This window comes from Helicoverpa armigera, chromosome 22 (genome assembly GCF_030705265.1).
Source record: "Helicoverpa armigera isolate CAAS_96S chromosome 22, ASM3070526v1, whole genome shotgun sequence".
Taxonomy (NCBI): domain Eukaryota; kingdom Metazoa; phylum Arthropoda; class Insecta; order Lepidoptera; family Noctuidae; genus Helicoverpa; species Helicoverpa armigera.
Window position 1 is genome coordinate 2,789,371 of NC_087141.1, and position 19,204 is coordinate 2,808,574.

At 41.5% G+C, this 19,204-nt stretch overlaps 1 protein-coding gene and 1 non-coding gene across 2 annotated transcripts; both read left to right on the top strand.

The window, feature by feature from the left end:
• Window positions 1-474: 474 nt before the first annotated feature.
• LOC110370850 (armadillo repeat-containing protein 2) lies at window positions 475-18,101 on the top strand. The gene is made up of 20 exons (XM_064040310.1): window positions 475-746; window positions 3,010-3,126; window positions 5,369-5,516; window positions 5,944-6,076; window positions 6,456-6,582; window positions 7,029-7,136; window positions 7,435-7,579; window positions 8,178-8,385; window positions 8,464-8,566; window positions 9,067-9,239; window positions 10,068-10,267; window positions 10,733-10,901; window positions 11,844-11,958; window positions 12,041-12,090; window positions 12,296-12,427; window positions 12,910-13,060; window positions 13,390-13,533; window positions 14,585-14,824; window positions 16,351-16,436; window positions 16,607-18,101. The coding sequence occupies exons 2-20, from the start codon at window positions 3,018-3,020 to the stop codon at window positions 16,931-16,933; spliced, it is 2,868 nt and encodes a 955-aa protein (XP_063896380.1). The 5' UTR covers window positions 475-746; window positions 3,010-3,017; the 3' UTR covers window positions 16,934-18,101.
• Window positions 16,206-16,277, top strand: Trnaw-cca (transfer RNA tryptophan (anticodon CCA)). Its single transcript has one exon. It is a non-coding gene; the product is annotated as a tRNA-Trp (tRNA).
• Window positions 18,102-19,204: the final 1,103 nt, after the last annotated feature.

Sequence of the window (19,204 nt, forward strand, 5' to 3'; positions counted from 1 at the left end):
ATTCATTGATTATTGTGTTCACATCGTTAATAAGGAATATAATAAAATAAAATTAGACACAAGTGCCAAGCCTCATTATTGAAGCCTAGCGAACCTCAAAAGAAATCAGTAATTTCTAAACCACACCTTCAACTAAGTCTACCTGTTGACGTGATCGTGAAGGCATTATTCCGAATGGCTGATAAATAATTGAATTACATAGATAAGTCCAATCAGGTAATCCACGTATTTCCAGTGACACTACAATACTTAATACCCACTACACGTCAAGGCTAAATAAATATCATCTACGCAATAAGCTCTGATAAAGTTAGTCAAGTGTTAATTAAATCATTTTTTTTTGCCCATCTGGCTCAGAGAGGAGATATCCCAAAGTTAGAAAGCTTGCCATCTTGTCATTCATGTAACTTCGTATTATATGTACTTCTAAGTAATAAGTTAATAGCTTTCACAGAAAAGTTTCATTTAAATGGGATTTGTAAGCTGATTTCTTACAATACTTTTCTCAGAATAAATTAATGGGCCTTTATAAACTTAATTATACATCGTCAGTAACAAAGGTCAACCAATCATATCAACCGTGCTTTATGCTACGAAATGGTATGAGTAGGGAACAGAGGGGAAGCGTAGCAATCGTAGCAGTAGATCGTAGCACGCGTAGCGCGCCGCTTGCCTCTACGTAGCCAGTAGCAGTACCTTATATCGGACAAACATTCGTGTACATTTTCGTCTTGATTAATCACCAGGTTAGTGATTATAATTTTATTTATTAATTCTATGTCAAAGTGCATGTTTAAACAAAATAATATTTAAAAAAATTGTCAGCTTATAAGTATTTGTCTCTTGGTTTTGTTCGCGATAAACTTAATACATACCTACCTACATAACATACATGAACTGGTTTTCATATTTATTTTGAGTTTCAGTTATTTAAGTTTTTATAAATATATAGAATTGTTCACCGTACTGTTTACTTATGTTATGTACCTATGTAAAAATGTTAAATTCCACAAAGAAAATGCAAAATTAAGCAGGGACAGACAGATCATTACAGTTTTAAAATTAGAAAGCTTTTAAGCAGAAAGTTAATCGAATTCACTTCAACTTATAAAAAAATATTGAATCAAAAAGCTGTAGCAGTTTAACGATGTTTTATGGAATGACCAAAGTATTATGAGTTGCGTGTCAAATAGAATAGAATAGAATAGAATATTATTTATTTGTAAAACATAGGTATTGACAAAATAAAGATCTTACATATGTATAATTAGAACGCTATGTTTTGTCATTACGACGTACAAATGTAGTAGAGAAAAAAAAAAACTTAACATTAAATTGACAAACAAAAATAGTAATTAAATCATCAGAAAACAAAATAAACAACAATAAATACAATTCACAGAGACACATCATTCAAATATTCATCCAAAGAGTAGTAACATTTTTCGGTTAATACTGCCTGAAGAGCCCTTTTGAATTTACTAAGAGGTAGATCTCGGATTAAGGTGGGAATTTTATTGTAAATTCTTGGAGCCAAACCAAAAAAGCTCTTTTTGAGTAAAGCGGTCTTACAATTTACGTGACATAATTTATTTATGTATTGTGAACGTGTGGGCATTTTTTTAGCATCAGATATTTTCAGAAATAGTTGTGGATTAGACTTGACAAACAGTGCGGTTTCTAAAATGTAAAGTGAAGGAAAAGTTAGAAGTTTATATTTTTGAAAATATGGTATGCAACTGTCTGTAGTTTTAAGACCACACATTGAACGAATACATCTCTTCTGCATCAAAGCGATACTTCCACCTGCATATTATTCGCATTTCGCGGTTCTTTTATGAATTCGCATTAATCTAACTTTTAATAATGTTAGTTCATTTCTCCAAACATAATGACAATTGCGTGTTATCTACAAAGAAAAGTTACCAAAAAAGTATCAATTCGTAAATTCGTAGTTTACGTATTTTCATTTAGCGATCGAAATAGTTTGTTATACTCTCTCAAACTTTAAAATAGGTACAAACTCCTAGGTACTATCAGGTCTCGTAAAGTCGAAATAGCGTGCACCGTTTACATCTTGAGATCCTCCATTCAGATAATATGCATATTGCACATGCATTTGCTTGGGCCCCAGATATTTACGATAGCCTATGAAATAGTCCCGGGCCGGTATTTTAGAATGATAGTCTAGCATGCCATGTGGATATTTTCAGATGCATGTACAGACAGACGGAGTAGCTTTTTCTTTGAGGTTCTTTTTAAAATAGGACTCGAGATTGGACTTCATGATAAAGTTAAACATACATAAAAGAAAGAATTTAAACTGACAGAATAGATTACAGCTTAAGCTTACTGTTACTTATGTGCAGCTAAATACAGAATATACGAACATTTTATCAAAGCGGAATTATCTAGAAGTAGGTTTCTATGTACATGAATCCATTTTATACATGATATATCTTTTATCTGTAGGTATATAGTAAATAGGGTGACATGTATTAGCTAATCCGATGGACAGACAGAATAAGGTTCGTGTGTAGGACATCGGCCGTCACATCACGTTAACCTGATGGACTAAATTGACAACAAACACATTATTTATTCACATCGCCCTACTTCCCTCAAGGCTTACATGTATTCTATTCCATAGGTTATTTAATAAACTATTGATGACAGATAACTTTTATTGTAAAATGGTAATCGTGTTTTCGTTTAATTGTAGCCAGTCGTGTAAATGATGGATTAAAATTATGAAGTTAGATTGCATCTATGGCGCTTTGTAGGCTACGGTAAAGTACCTAAGTATTGTCAAAGCAGAGAGGAGAGATTTTTCCCATGAACGTTTATTGATGATGTGGCACACCAATAGAAAAGAAACACGTGGGAACTTATCGAATATAGAGGCTTTTGCCAGTCATGTTTGTGAAGCGAACGGCCAGTTAATCATGACGATTGCTTGGACGATTCTGAAGAGTTATGATTAATTTTAAATGTTTTCTCGTTTAAAAGGGTAGAGAATGAGCGAGCGGGGTGCTCGGCGCGGCGCAGGCGCACCCTTCTACGCTCCGCTGCGGCGTAAGACCTCTGCCGAGATCATCAGTGAAGCACGCGCGGCTATATACGGCGGTAAGGAAACTATTCTACTAACTTGTAGATCGGTAAAATGGTGCACAAATGCGATAATGACATTCTTTTTACTTTTTACTTAGAACATTTCTGAACTAAATCATAATATAAATTTTTTACCTAACATATAATTTTCTAGCAATATCCATGATTATAACTACAACTTGCTGTGTATATTTAAATTAAGTTCAGCTTGCCAAGCAAAACACTATTCACAGTTTTAAAATTGCTTGAATTAGACATAAAAATGCTATCAAAAGCTTCTAGGTACTGTTAATAATGCAGGCGTATTCAATTCAATTTCGATTTAAGAAATCGACAGCTGCTGGTTACCATTCAGTAGAATCGTTTAATCGATTCAGTAGCGTGGAATTCATCAGATCGTTATCGTTTTCGCACATCGATTGTGATAGGGAGGTTAATTTAGCGCGACAACAGCTACCCTCACCTTGTTCGAGCCACAAGGTGATTTAATGCTGAAGAGTCACGATACGTTTATAGCTTTCGGAAAATACAATTTCGCGTCGCCATGTTTGACGTCATAAAACGAATTACTTTTGTGGTTTTCAATAAGGTTCACGTATCGTCGACGGTGCTATAAAATGGCACTATTTTCTATTGTATGGGTATCATGGGTATTCTGGGAAAACTGCTGTTTGTTCGAATTAGTCACAATTTTAAACCATGTGATCGTGTTAAAAAATGTTGTTTACTATTTCTATATCCTAGAAACATGTATTCAAACGATTAACTGCATTAGTCATGTAATTAATGTAGTTATATCAGTCTATCAAATACCTAAGCTAATTCCGGAAAATAAACCATTTTATATATTAGCCTATCTTCAACGGTAACAAAAGTTTACAAAGCGCTTGAAGTAAATTTTCTTGGCTACCTAACGTCTAAGTTTTCGTTTTCCCTTCACAAACCAATAGAGCTATACAAGTTTACAATTGAATTTGAGGCATTTTTAATATCCTAGAAATATGTACCTAGGGGTTGAACCAATGAATTGCATTAGCCACGTCATAAGTATCATGTAACTAAATAAATCGACGGCTCCTAAGTATACTGAGTCAAGTAACAAATTTTGAGAATTGCACTTTTTTGTGTATTAACACAAATAAAAATAACAATATTGTAAATACACAAAAAAGTGCAATTCGCAAAATTTGTTAAATACTTAGGAGCCGTCGGAATATCAGGCTAATCTCACAAAATCTAATACCTAATTCCGGAAAATAAACCATTTAATACTTGATGCTTTGTCTTCAATTATAGCAAAAGTTTACAGAGCGCTTGAAGTAGGTATATTTATTGGCTAACGTTAAAGTTTTTGTTTTCCCTTCACAAACCGCCGATACAGCTACTTACAAGTTTACGGTTGAAGTCGGGGCATTCTTTTGTTGTTCCTTGGAGGTGGTTGATCGGCGAGGTCACGCGGTCATTGCGTCTTGCCTCTGTTAGGGCCTGTTGCCACGGTGAACCTAGCACGCCATTCTTACATTAATACTTCACATAGCGCCGTGATTTTAAATCAAATGCTTTAGCGTAATAGAAGGTCATTGTCGCAGTATGTTGTTCAAACTGAAGGAGTTTCTTGAATGTTTTCTTAGTTGTGGAATGAAAGGTTGCGTTTATTAATTTATTATGTTACTCATGGTCTCTCTTGAGTATCGAGAACTGTTTGATTAGATAGCTAGTCTCAGTAAGATGCGAAGGTTTTCCAAGCTGTTTCTGGCTAAATAAAAGTTGTTTACAATTTACAACTGTATTGGATCTTTAATTTATTGTTTTGAAAGAACATGAAAACAACGAACGGTTTCATTATGTTAATGTCCTGACTACAAACGTCAACAATTTAATGCGCTTAAAAGCATTCACGCGATCTGTTCGATATCCCACATTTAGAATTCGGTGTTTACGTCGACTGAACCGATTGAAAACCATTTTCCGACAACACGAAAATCTTTCTAGGTTGAAAATTTCAGAGATTTCAGACAGTACAGATTAAGAATAATAGATTTTAAACAATTTATTGATTTATGTATGCTTAAAAAGTTTAAGGTGATTCTACCAAGTGGAACGTGGGCGTTTTAGGGGGTGTCTTTTGTAAATTTCTGACGTTCAAAGAGTGCGGTTTTGTAGGCAAGTTTGATTAAAGATTTTTAATTTTTGACTAATCAACCACGATCAGCAAATTCGTTAAACTTCATACTTCATATATCTTTTATGTGATCAGAGATGAGCAGCACGTCGGGCGGCGGCGGCGTGGGCGGCGGCCTGCGTCCGCTGCGCACGCGACGCCCGTACACGCCGCGCGAGCCGCAACGATCGCTGTTCACGGAGCGAGCCAACAAGAAGGAACCGAGACCACCCAGCGGCTTTGAGTACGTTTAATAGATTTGTGTAATTCTGTATCAAATATCAAACTACGCTACCTCTGACCAAGGCAGCCCCTAAGCAATGGGCACCGTGAAAAAATGTTTCGCGTGTCCGTATTTATTGCAGCTGTTAAAAATAAATAGGTACCAAGTGTCAGCCCCTGGATATCTGGGGGCCTTTAAGGGACGAAGCCTGCCGGGGCTGCGGGATTGTTTGCAAGAGTTACCACGGCCCTGATGCCCGCTGGGCTCCAGAAGGAACGCGGTAGATTATCATAATTAAGAGTATGACACTTCCTCACGCTTCACCTACTTCACACGTGTGAAGGGTCATACATACTAATGCCTGGATATCTACGGGTCTCTAATAACTTATTTTCCTTTTGAAACGAACGTTTTGAAGCAAATCTTCCGATATTTTGTTCTGCTGCAGTCTGAAGTACCTGAGCCTGTCGGAGAGCGGCGAGGAGTCGCTGGCGACGATGGACGCTCGCATCGCTCATCTAGACGAAGAAGCGCTCAACGAGATGCTGGCGGACACACACAACAACAAGAAAAAACCAGCGGTAAGTAAAGTTGCTTTATTATTGCTCGGTTTCGAAAACCCGGATATGTTTCTTTTAACAGATTTTTTTCGTTAATTTCTAAGGCATATACTCAACTTAGCTTTAAGCAAAAAATAATGTTCTTGCACTGGGAAAATATCGATTACATAGTTGAGATTGAATGCGTCTTCGTATATAATAGCCGTAAAATGTCCACTGCTGGAGAATAGCCTCCTTCACGCTCTGAAGAATAAACATACTCACATACTCACCGCGCTGGTTATGCGTGTTGATGAGCATTGAACGAATCTTTTCTTTATAATAATTCAATTGTTGTACCTGTCTTCAAAAAGTATTAACATAGCAGGTATTCTCTTTCATCTCTTCTGTGATTACAAAGGTCCGTAAAGAGTCTCGTCCAGCGGCAGCCGGTGACGTTTGGGGCGGGTTCACCAAGCTGCCGCACCTGAGCGGGCGCAGCAAGCCGCTGCATCGCCGCAACACCACCGGACAAGTGCATGTTGACGGTTTGTTCATATATAGTTATCGGCACGGATATTGAGCTCTCGGCGGAAGAGTGGGGATCGCTTTGCGCACTGTACACATAAGGCAATAAACCAATAAATCGCTTCTGCGCAGGTGAAGGTCAGGGCTCAATATTCGTGCCGATAACTATACCTAAGGAAATAAGAACAAGTCTTTAAACTTATTTGAAGAGTTAGTGATCAATTCGGTAAATGGAAACTTCAGAGCTAGATTGCACGACATGGATGTGAAAAATAGGGCTATTTCGATCCTACGTAAATAGGTATTGGTATCGGGTTTGCGGTAGTGGGCCAATCTAGCGGGTTGCTTTAATAATAATTGCTTTGGGAATTTTGAATTTAACTAATTGTTAAAAGTACAGTGGGCTCTGGAAGTTATGTTAGATTTACTGGGAAGTAAATAGGAGTAACGGGTCCTGAATTTTCAGATATGAAGCCGGAGATGACACTATCGCGAGCGATTTCTATCAGACCACTGGGTGACTCCGATGGCTGCGTCAGCAGTGTGGTTATCAGCGATGCTTTAAACACCAAATGTAAGAGTTCTAGTTAATTAATTACTAATATTTTTATTAAAAAAAAAAAAAATTTGTTTGTCTAACAAAAACTTAGGACATGCTGTCTATTTTTAACCGACTTAAAAAGGAGGTCCTCAGTTTGACCTGTATGTATGATTATCCCACGTTTGGTTGAACCGATTTTGATTTTTTGTTGCGGTTTTCAGCATAGTATTTGTCTTATTTTCGAGAAGGTTTCAGTTCTATTATTGAATTATATATATATTTTTAATGTTTTTGTATTCAAAAGTGCAAAATCCTGTATGTATCTGTCCAGCTGACGGCTCAAAACGCAAGCAGTACGCGACGAGTAAGGCGGCATCGTGCGACGCGACCTCGCCCAGCCTCGGCAAGTCAGACTTCGACGTGAAACACCTCGCCGTCACGCTGCCCAACTACACCTCTGCTGATAACTATGAGAAGTAAGCATGTTTGCAACACTAAAAACTTACCGTCGCACCACAAAAACTTTTAAACGTCTGTTGAATACTTGTCAAAAAAAATGATTATGACGTTGAAATAAGGTCCGTTTTGCAGCCACACTTTTTTTAGACCAGTGTTCAATAGATGTTTTTTGTAGTAAGGCTGTAATTATTTATGTAAATTTTTTACCTACATTGGTCAAGAGTGGAGATTAACGTTCAATTCTTCTCCGTGAGATAGGAGGCCTACGTCCTGCAGGGGGACGATAAAAAGGTCGACAATTTAATGATGAATGACTTTCAATTGTTCAGCAACCACAACTAAATGGTGCAACCCACCATGGTTTCCACCATTTAACTGTACCTAACGACAACCAAACCATTACCATTAGATGCATGTCAAATCGGCTATTTGACCCATGAGCAAACATTTCACGGGTGATTATGGTTTGGTTATTGTTCTAGTTAAATTGATGCATCACACCCTAATATTTATTTATTACACTATGGAAGATATCAAAAAATGAAGAAAAAACTAGTACTATTTTTAACGCCATCATAAATCTAAACATAATAAAGACGTTAGCTTCATCCACAGTATGACAGTCCTGGAGCTGACAGAAGCATTATCGCAGCGGTCACGCGACGTGGAGCGAACACTACAACTGCTAGAAGCAGTCATACAGGCCGTGAGCGTAGCGACTCCCGGCGCGAGTCTACGAGAACTACTGCTAAGATCCCTCTACACGCACGCTGACAGCGACGACGAACGACTGCTCGTAGCCGTAGCACGTGCCATGCTCACGGTATGACTACGGCGTAGCAAGTTACGCAAATGAAGAACTCGGAGCAATGTGATGCTATGATTTTATTCTTGTTTCTAGATGCGAGTGACTGGAACGCATTTAGCGGCCGCTTGTAAGCTCGTGTTCAAGATAGCTAAGAATGACAAAAACGATCACTTCTTTAGGAACACCAATCTGTTGGGTGAGTGTATTACACAAAATAGCTGATGTTACTCGGGGATAGTCTAGTTTCAAAACATAGCCTATGTTGCTCGGGATAGTCTAGCTTCGAAACATAGCTTATGTTGCTCGGGAATAGTCTAGCTTCAAAACATAGCCTATATTGCTCGGGGATAGTCTAGCTTCAAAACATAGCTAATGTTACTCGGGGATAGTCTAGCTTCAAAACATAGCCTATGTTGTTCGGGATAGTCTAGCTTCAAAACATAGCTGATGTTACTTGGGGATAGTGTGGCTTCAAAACATAGCCTATGTTACTCGGGGATAGTCTAGTTTCCCAACCTGTTCAGCTCGTTAGTGATACTCTAATGGTCAACGCGGGGACACGCGGTACAGGTGCCACTCGCGCAGTCGGTGACAGCTGACCATTGCCTACTTTCTGCATTCCGCGTGGACTATGCGAGTGTCCTTGCCAGGCTGCATATAATACTGAATGATTTTACGTTGAGCTTTATGACGTAGAGTTATTGGTGGAGGGTTGCGGTCGCGCGGAGCCGCTGGCGGACAGCGCGTGTTGCGTGTACGGCGCGGCGGCGCTGCGCGTGCTGGCGCTGGAGCCGCGCCTGTGTGCGCGCGCGCACCGCGCCGGCGCCGCGCACCTCGCCGCGCTGCACCTCAAGATACTCAACAACGCGGTGAGTAATGCTCTGCTGGCGGACAGCGCGTGCTGCGTGTACGGCGCGGCGGCGCTGCGCGTGCTGGCGCCGCGCCTGTGTGCGCGCGCACCGCGCCGGCGCCGCGCACCTCGCCGCGCTGCACCTCAAGATACTCAACAACGCGGTGAGTAATGCTCTGCTGGCGGACAGCGCGTGCTGCGTGTACGGCGGCGGCGCTGCGCGATGCTGGCGCTGGACCGCGCCTGTGTGCGCGCACCGCGCCGGCGCCGCGCACCTCGCCGCGCTGCACCTCAAGATACTCAACAACGCGGTGAGTAATGCTCTGCTGGCGGACAGCGCGTGCTGCGTGTACGGCGCGGCGGCGCTGCGCGTGCTGGCGCTGGAGCCGCGCCTGTGTGCGCGCGCGCACCGCGCCGGCGCCGCGCACCTCGCCGCGCTGCACCTCAAGATACTCAACAACGCGGTGAGTAATGCTCTGCTGGCGGACAGCGCGTGCTGCGTGTACGGCGCGGCGGCGCTGCGCGTGCTGGCGCTGGAGCCGCGCCTGTGTGCGCGCGCGCACCGCGCCGGCGCCGCGCACCTCGCCGCGCTGCACCTCAAGATACTCAACAACGCGGTGAGTAATGCTCTGCTGGCGGACAGCGCGTGCTGCGTGTACGGCGTAATACATAAAGAATAAGTGCAATATATAAAGGAGACCTCGGGGTCATTACATATGGGAGTACATGGGGTAGTACATAAGGGCTAGTATATAAGCTTATAACGTTTATTCTACGAGCCTTGTTTTACAAACCTCCCATCTTTCACAAAATGAATTGCATTTTAAAGATCTGCTTTGTCACACAGAAGGCGGAGTCCCCGCGCTCCCTGGGCGAGCAGGGCACGCACGCGCTGTACCAGGTGACGGGTGCACTGCGTAGTCTCGCTGGTGCAGTCGACCAGTTCGCGAGCGAGTTCCTCGACAGCGGCGCGTTGACTGAACTCATTAGTGCACTGTCCTTGCATACTGATAGAGATGTTCTTACCAATGTTGCGAGATGTCTCAGGTAAATAGTTAAATTGGGAACCTGCTGGGTTAATTAGACCATATTTTGTCAAAAAGACTTCAATAAGGTACCAAAAACGTTCTTCCAAGTCTGAACAATATAATGCCGAAACTGAATTAAAATCGGTTCAATAAAAGTGAGGTAATTGCTCACAAGTATACCAAATTATATACAGGTTATGAGGCCAAATTGATTGAAAAGAATACATATTTTTTGCGCATATCACGACACACTCAGCTTGCTGATATGCACCGGCCCTTATTCATTGTGTTTACTCAAACTACTTTAGGCACAACTTTTCTTGCTTTGCTTGTATTACGTTTACTCAAACAGATTTTCTCCCAACAATGTTTATTCAAAGTTATAAGTAACTATTTACCTTTGTTTTGTCGAACGACAAAACTATTTACTTTTCTCAGTTTTCCAAATCGTTTAAAAATACTACGTGTTCCATTCCTGGTACAGCGTAGTATCAGGCTCAGCAGAGTGCTGCGCATGGCTATGCGGCTGTGCGAACAACGCGCACGCGCTGGTGCGCGCGCTAGCCGCGTGTGCCCCGCGAGCTCCTCTCGCCGTACGCCTCGCCTACACGCTCGGGAACATGGCCGCCGCTGACGAACGCGCGAGGAACCATGTATGAACTTAAATTAATAGATAAAGATAACTTTCCAATCTATATATGTACATAAAAATGAATACCTATGTCCCTTGGTCACGCAATCACGCGTAATAGTAGCATAGACCCGCGTATACGCTCGGCAACATGGCCGCCGCTGATGAACGCGCTAGGAACCATGTATGAACACTTTTTAATCATAGAACCATTTTTTTTTTTGCTCTAATTTCGCTATTTTATGAGCCTAAATGATGAGTAGAAAACGTGGTAAATATATTGCCAATGAATTCCATTTTACACCACCTACGTCTCTTATGGTCATGCCATCACGAAGTAGGTAGTAGCTTAGTCCCGGGAGAAAGACATAGGATAGTTTTTGTCTCCATCGAGCTGTGGTATCGTAGTTATCTCGAACAATGCGCACACGCTGGTGCGCGCGCTAGCCGCGTGTGCGCCGCGCGCTCCTCTCGCTGTACGACTCGCGTACACGCTCGGCAACATGGCCGCCGCTGACGAACGCGCTAGGAATCATGTACGATCACTTATCATACATAACTTTACAACCACATATAAAATAATAATTATTATGTACCCATCATTATTACGCACAAATTCCCAGACCCAGGCATAAGCATAAAAAGTGTCTATTACTTATGGTGCATCTTCACGGTGCGCATGGTAACTTACTCCAGCTTCGAGCAAAACTGCACTTACTATTCGGATATTTTAACTCATCGAACATAATTTCGTATCCAATACTAGAAAACGTTAATTCTACAAAAACTTTTATCCTATATGTCTCCACATTGTATTGTAGTTAGAGTCGTTTCTGGTTACTTTAAAGTGAGTCAGATACCGATTTTATGCAATTTAAGATGACTCCCTAACAGGGATAAACAAGCTCCTAGATTAGACCACATTATCATGGGAACTTAAGTACAACATTTTATTTAATTATAGATCTACAATGAAGACGGTGCTATTGACGTGTTCCTCACAATACTGGAGTCTTACGCCCAGCGGAACCCATACGACCCGCCTGACGTGGAAGCTGACCCCGATCTACACTTAATAGGTAACCGACAACTATTACTCAGAATACTATTGGAATTTAACTTGTAGAGCATTCTAAACCAGCTGGTACTCATTGGTTTTAGGTACAGATTTAGGCGGATCTGATGGTTCCAACGAAGATGTTCTCATAAAGGTAAAGAAACTGAAATATCCAATATTTCAATTTGTGTGATCAGATATGCAGCTAGAAAAATGGGAACGATGTAAATTATGCCTCTCTTTTTGAGCTTTCACACTGTGGATCCTTTAAAGCATTGTCTGTTATAGTGCCCTTAATTTATGTAGCATTTACTTAAATATAAATAAAAAAAACAATCAATATCTTTGTTACTGTGTAGACGGTTCGTGTGGTCGCTAACCTATGTCTAGCGGAGCGAGTGGGTCGTGCCTTAGCGGACTTGTACGCCGAGCGCATTGTCAACGCCTTGCTGGCGTGTCTGCAAGTCGCTGAGAAGACCATACAGAATGCGGTTAGTATATATATCAAGAGGTATATCAAGAGGAATGTGTTACATATTCCTCAAGAGGAATGTATTACTCATTCCTCTTGATATACCTGACGGCGAGATATCGTAATAGTCACAACACTTCGGTTACACTCGTAATAAACTATCCAAAGCTCAAGAACACAAAATAATCAAGGATGCTTGGGATGAATAGAGATTTTGTAGGAAGGAACGAGGGACGTTTAGCATAAAGTAATAGCCAACCACTCCAACCAAAAAGAAGTAAAATGCAACACATCACAAATCACAAGACACTCCACCTCGCACCTCGCAAGTCGTTAGGAATCGATCGCGACTCAATGCGTGCCGGCGACTTGTGCTTTGCTAGCGCTCGGTGTTGCGTCAGAGTGCTCAGAACAGGCACTCTTAGCTACTAGCGCCATCTTCTTAACACTACTGCACTTATTATTTCAAATTCTACTTATGTCAATGTTTGTCTTGTCCAGGATAGAACATTAGTGGAGCACTCGACCACAGTGGAACGAGGCGAGGAGCTAGCGACGGCGGCGCTGGCCACGCTCAACAACTTGACGTTCTACCGCGAGCCGCCCGACCCGCCCGACCCGCTGCACGTGCCCATCGACAATATATGCAAAGGTACACACATACTGTAAATAAGTACGCAAACACTACGAAGTAAGCTACGCAATGAACTTATGAACCCAAGAGAATACGTACACGCTACAAGCCAGGTCTACGACGAGACTACCGCAAACGCTACAAACTTGCTACGCCGCTTCTACGGCGAGACTAAGTACACGCTACAAACTTGCTACGCTACCTCTACGACAATGCTACGAACTGGCTACGCCTCTTCCATGACAAGACTACGTAAACGCTACGGACTTGTTACGCCACCGCTACAGTGACATAACATAAATGCTACGAACTTGCTACGCTATACCTCGATATTATTTCTGCCATAGCAACGTGTCGCTGGCTACGAGGCACGGGGCCCGCGTCGTGTGAAGCTGTGAGAGCTCTCGGTAACGTGTCCCGCGCCACGCGCACCGCGCAACTCATCGTGCTTGAAGGCGCGCTTGATAGGCTCGAACCTTTCTTACAACACGGTGAGTCTACTGTGACATACATACATTAAGGTATTTTTTGCTCTTATGTTCATTTTGTGTTATAAGGAAAACATATACGCATAACTAACCGTCAGTTAGTTAAAGCTTCTTTAAATCTATTGCTGACTCTTTCTTTTTCAACAAGATAAAAAGTGACAGCAATAGATTTAATGAAGCTTTAACTTTAATGGAGCTTTGTGCAACTGACGGTATGTCAGGCTTATAATGCCGAATTTACTGCGTAATTAGATTAGCAGCAATTCCCTTGAGAGGTCCCGCATCCTGAAACTGTAGAAGCTTTCAGTCTTCAATTTCGATAGAGTATGAAAAGATTACTCATTTTAAGGAGCCAGCCAACAGTGATGGTTTTAGTCACGCCTTGCAGTCTATTCACATACATTCATCATTCATGCATTAGGATACCACACGGTTTCGGCACGCCGTGGAAATGAATGTGAAAGTCATTGGCACGACCGCCGTGCCATGTGGAATCTCTCTATTTAACTAATACATAGATACTACTTCAGACGACACAGGAGCCGTGTTAGTCAATGTCAAGCCAGCCTTCTTTTGTTATTTGAATCTATATTTGCTCTTTCAACGCTCTTAGCGATAAGACCGCCCATTATCTTTAACTAGAATAAGATCAAAAATGTAAAAATTGGTGTTCCTAATCTTCTTATATATAAAAATGGATTGCTGTTCGTTAGTATCGCTAAAACTCGAGAATGGCTGGACCGATTTGGGTTATTTTGGTTTTAAAATGTTCGTAGAGGTCCAGGGAAGGTTTAAACGGTGAGCAAATAAAGAAAAAATAAAAGAAATATGCCTCCAATAATAAGGCGGTACGAAGTTCGCCGGGTCACCTAGTCTTATATATAAAAATGAATTGCTGTTCGTTAGTCTCACTAAAACTCGAGAATAGCTAGACCGATTTGGCTTATTTTGGTTTTAAAATGTTTGTAGAGGTCCAGGGAAGGTTTACACGATACGAAGTTTGTTGGGTCAGCTAGTAAAGTATAAAACTATCTATCTATTTGTTGTGTATCAGAGGAGAGCAGCGTACGTTGCGCGGCTGCAGGAGTCCTAGTCAACGTGTGCGGTGCTGGCGCGGACGGGGCCGCCGCCGCAGCCCTAGCAGCGCGGGCATTAGCCGCGGCCGCGAGACGCCGCGACCCCGCGCCGGCGCCGCTACTCGCGCGAGCGCTGTGGAACGCGCACGCGCATGAACACGCGCCGCTCTCGCCCATACACGCGCATCTTGTGACCGAAGCACTCGCTATGTTTATTGGTAAGTCACATAACCTGCCACTAAAGCTGTAAGGATGCGTCTACATAGTGCATGTAGCTAGTTAACATGCACAAGTGACCCGCGACCCCGCGCCGGCGCCGCTACTCGCGCGAGCGCTGTGGAACGCGCACGCGCACGAACATGCGCCGCTCTCGCCGATACACGCGCATCTCGTGACTGAAGCTCTCGCCATGTTTATTGGTAAGTCACACAACCTGCCACTAAAGCTGTAAGGGTGCGTCTCTATAGTACATTTAGCTGGAGCTAGGTAATATGCAGAAGTGACCCACGACCCCGCGCCGGCGCCGCTGCTTGCGCGAGCGCTGTGGAACGCGCACGCGCACGAACATGCCCCGCTATCGCCTATACACGCGCATCTCGTGACTGAAGCACTCGCTATGTTTATTGGTAAGTCACACGACCTGCCTGCCACTAAAGCCGTAAGGCTGCGTCTACACGGTGCATGTAACTGGAGCTAGTTAACATGCGCAAGTGACCTGCGCGCACGTAACAGAGCACGCGGGTGGGTAGCCTGCTTTTTTGGTACATGCGCGAGTCGCCGGCGCTGCTGCTGGCGCGAGCGCTGTGGAACGCTCACGCGCACGAACACGCGCCTCTCTCGCCGATACACGCGCACCTTGTTACTGAAGCACTCGCCATGTTTATTGGTAAGTCACACAAACTGCCACTAAAGCTGTAAGGGTCTACACGGTAAGGCGGTAAGGGCGTCTACACGGTGCATGTAGCTGGAGCTGTTTCATTGTTTTTTTTTTATACCCTAAACGCTCCGAAACTACTAGGCCAATTTGAAGCAACATAGGCTAATATTTTATAGATATGTGGTAGACGTTCCCACGAGACGCGGATGAAACCGCGATAAAGCAGATTGTTCGTATATAAATCAATACATGAAATCGTATCCTATTCATGTTTTACAAGCGGACACGACGGTTCTGAGCGGGTGTTTTCTCTTGCATCGAGAAAACTCTCTATATCTTGAAAACTAATCAAAGTAACTAATTAAAATGTGTTTCGTATTTTTATAAAACGTGAAAGCAACAAGAGTGACTTCATTTAACACAATATTATTCAAAATAAATAGTAAATAGTATATTATATAAATAGTAGGCAAAGTTATTTTGCCATTAATAAAATCTTCGAGTAAGCGAAGTGCAAATGCCTATTTATGTCTATTATAAATTATGGTTCTGGCTTAGAAGATTCCACTTGTTATTGTTTATAATGCAAATTCTATAATCCACTTTCTCTTCTACTTACTGCGTGTTATTTATAGTACTTTATCAATACACTTATCAACGTGTTGATTACCGACTAGCTTATCTCTGAATAGCAATGCTCTATTTCGCCCAGTCTCTCAACCGACTCCGTGGCGCAACGGTAGCGCGTCTGACTCCAGATCAGAAGGTTGCGTGTTCAAATCACGTCGGGGTCAAATTTACTTTTTTGGTTTTTATTTCATTTTGTGTATTTAATATTTATTTTTATACTGTTTTAATTTTTTACAGATGACGAATCGGTGTTTGTCGCTTGTGAGGCAGCCAAAATGGATCGAGATCCAAGTGATCCAACGCAAACCATCACAAAACATCATGTGAGTAAAATTAATTTAAAAAACTTCTAAATTAATTAACTCTTTTTTTATCCCTAAAAGGACATTTGGTATTCATATAATTCAACATAACCGTTCAACATATTATTTATTTAAGTCCTCGGGCTGTCCTATCGCTACACCATAAAAAAAATATTACACCCCACAAGCAGGTAACATTCGACATGGAGAACAACAACTATTCAACTGACTGCGACCCTTCGTGCTACTCCGCTGGCCCCAAGCGAGTCACTCACTCAGACAGCGTCGACCACGCTGACGTCACATGCCACGATGACGTCATACGTCACGATGACGTGCCGGGCGAGGACGGTGACGCCACAGGTGAGGACCTAGGCTTCGAGGACGGTGACGCGGACGAGTGCCCGTGTGACCCCTGCCGCCGCCTCGCGACGTGGGACGAGCTCGTCGGTGTTGCCATACCGCTTATGGAGAGATTGCGACCTCCACGGACTGACGCCTCTGTGGGCACAGAGTGAAAATATAAAATTGTTTATGCGCATCTTAGGGATATAGATAGAAATGTAGATTTGATTATGAAGTTTGTATATGTAGTTCAGAATCAGTTTTGAAATTGAAATCAAAGATGTGAGAGTACCGCAAAGATTGTAGACACCCGTTGTGGGCTTTGTTAGTGGTACAGTTTTTTAAGTAGATAATGTATGATTCTGTACCTAATGTACGACGGTATGTACCTTTCAATACGTCTGAAGGTAATTGAGGTAATAGTTTTAGCAAATATACGGTATTGTAATTTTCCAAGAAGGTATTAAAGTTAACGATGACATGTCGGTTGTGAATGTTTGATACGTAATGAAAATTAGCTAATTAGCTTTACCTAATGAAATTATCAATAAAATACTAATAGTCAATTATTGGTTAAATAATATTCATGACTAATGTCACGTAGACCTAATTTCGAATACATAGTTATTGAAACAGTTGGAATGTGGGTAAATCCCATTACTGGTTTGGGAAGTTACAACAATATAAACCGCAATAGTATTGACAGCAAACAAACGTCTCTATTATTACCTATAATATAAAACATTCTAAGATTTTCATCAAAGATACTGCCACTATTTCATCAAATATACTGACAATGTGTACACTGAAAACCTGCCATCAAACAGACAAAAACGAATCGATGTTTTGTATAATCTTCTCGAGCTAATTTTATCGTAGTAATTACACATTAGTATCGTTAAGGCTGACCACTTACGTCCGATAATAGGATACCAATTTTTTGTAGGCGAAAAATATAACATACGATATAATAACTATGTAGCTATGTACAAAAAGTCAGAAAATCCTAGTCGGAACCTCCACGACGAAAGAGGGCAGCCTTATCACTGGAAACGGACGGTGATTATATATCTTAATGATTTAATTTACAGTAGGTTAGTAAAATAATGTAAACTTAATGTACTTACTTAATTATTATATAATATCCTATCAATTTCTACGTCGGAATCATGTTTCTTGTTAAATATTTTCAGGATAATAAATAAAAAATCATGGCGACTGTTTATTTTGAAAAGTTTCTGATTAATGCAATTATTTGTTGTAAATATACTTACATTTTAATCGCTGTGTTTATTATACAATGCATTGTAATTATGTTGAATATTAGATAATAAATGAATTGATGAAGTATTCGTTTATTTGTTTTTATTTGATACCATTAATCGTTTTGGAGCTATGCTTTTTGCCAGAGCTGGGCTGCTTGACCCACCATTAAACCGAAATTCAATGGAACGATTAACCGAGCATTAAATAATGATGTAGAAACAGAAACAGTAGAATTGAGAACACCCTCCCTTTTCAGTCTGTATATTATGAGCAAATAGTCAGGCTATAAAGGCATAGAAAAATATAGAGCCTTAGCTAAGGTCCTTAAGCAATCTAACATGTGTAAAATAACATAGATTATATTCCATTACCATGTTTGTCGCAATGCTAAGAACACACCACAGCGGATACGAGATGCGAGGAAGTGTCACGTATGGCGTATGTTTACGTCGAGGCGGGGGAAGTCGCATGGTTTGGCAACTCGAGTGGCGCAAGCGCAGCGGTAATGTCGATGTTCGACCGACCTTCCACTGGACGACACCACGCCTCTGTCTACAGGCTGATCAGAAATCTCTTGAGATTCACTGGGTAGATTATTCTCATAATGCAAGTAGAACAAAGTTGATGCGTATGTCTATCTAACAGATTATTATATCAATAAGTATTAGATGCGTTTTACTACACTTGTAAATACACATGCTACAGTCCAGTCCTTTGCAGAGTGTACTGAAGAACTTCAATAGAATCCATGTGTTTATTTCAGTGTCTTGTACTTCGGAAACATGTATGCATTAAGGCCTGGCTAAGCATAAGTATGCATGTATTTGTGTTTATACAAATAAATTAAAGATTACGGGGCTTACTAAAACTGGTCATTTGTTGGCACATACAAAATGAATCAACCTGTATAGTTGTGACAGGAACACAGTTTTGTTATAAGTTATTCCATGCGGCGAAATATGAACCAATAGGCAAATGTTTTCGGATTTGAACACTTCTAGTCATAAAGGTACAGTCTCATCATTTTACTATTACTAGTACACGTACCTACTTAGTTCTAGGGTCTAGTGAAATTGTTTGGATATTTACTACAAATCTGATATACAGCCTAATCTGCCTCGCAGCGCTGCTTAACTGGGTCAATCCCGACACGAAAAATTTTTGCTCACCGGTAATTT

Bases quoted from the DNA above. Each gene is read 5' to 3' on its own strand.
- LOC110370850 (XM_064040310.1), top strand. From the start codon at position 3,018: ATGAGCGAGCGGGGTGCTCGGCGCGGCGCAGGCGCACCCTTCTACGCT. The intron at 5,517-5,943 runs GTACGTTTAATA...GTTCTGCTGCAG, and splicing joins AGACCACCCAGCGGCTTTGA to TCTGAAGTACCTGAGCCTGT. The intron at 7,580-8,177 runs GTAAGCATGTTT...CTTCATCCACAG, and splicing joins TCTGCTGATAACTATGAGAA to TATGACAGTCCTGGAGCTGA.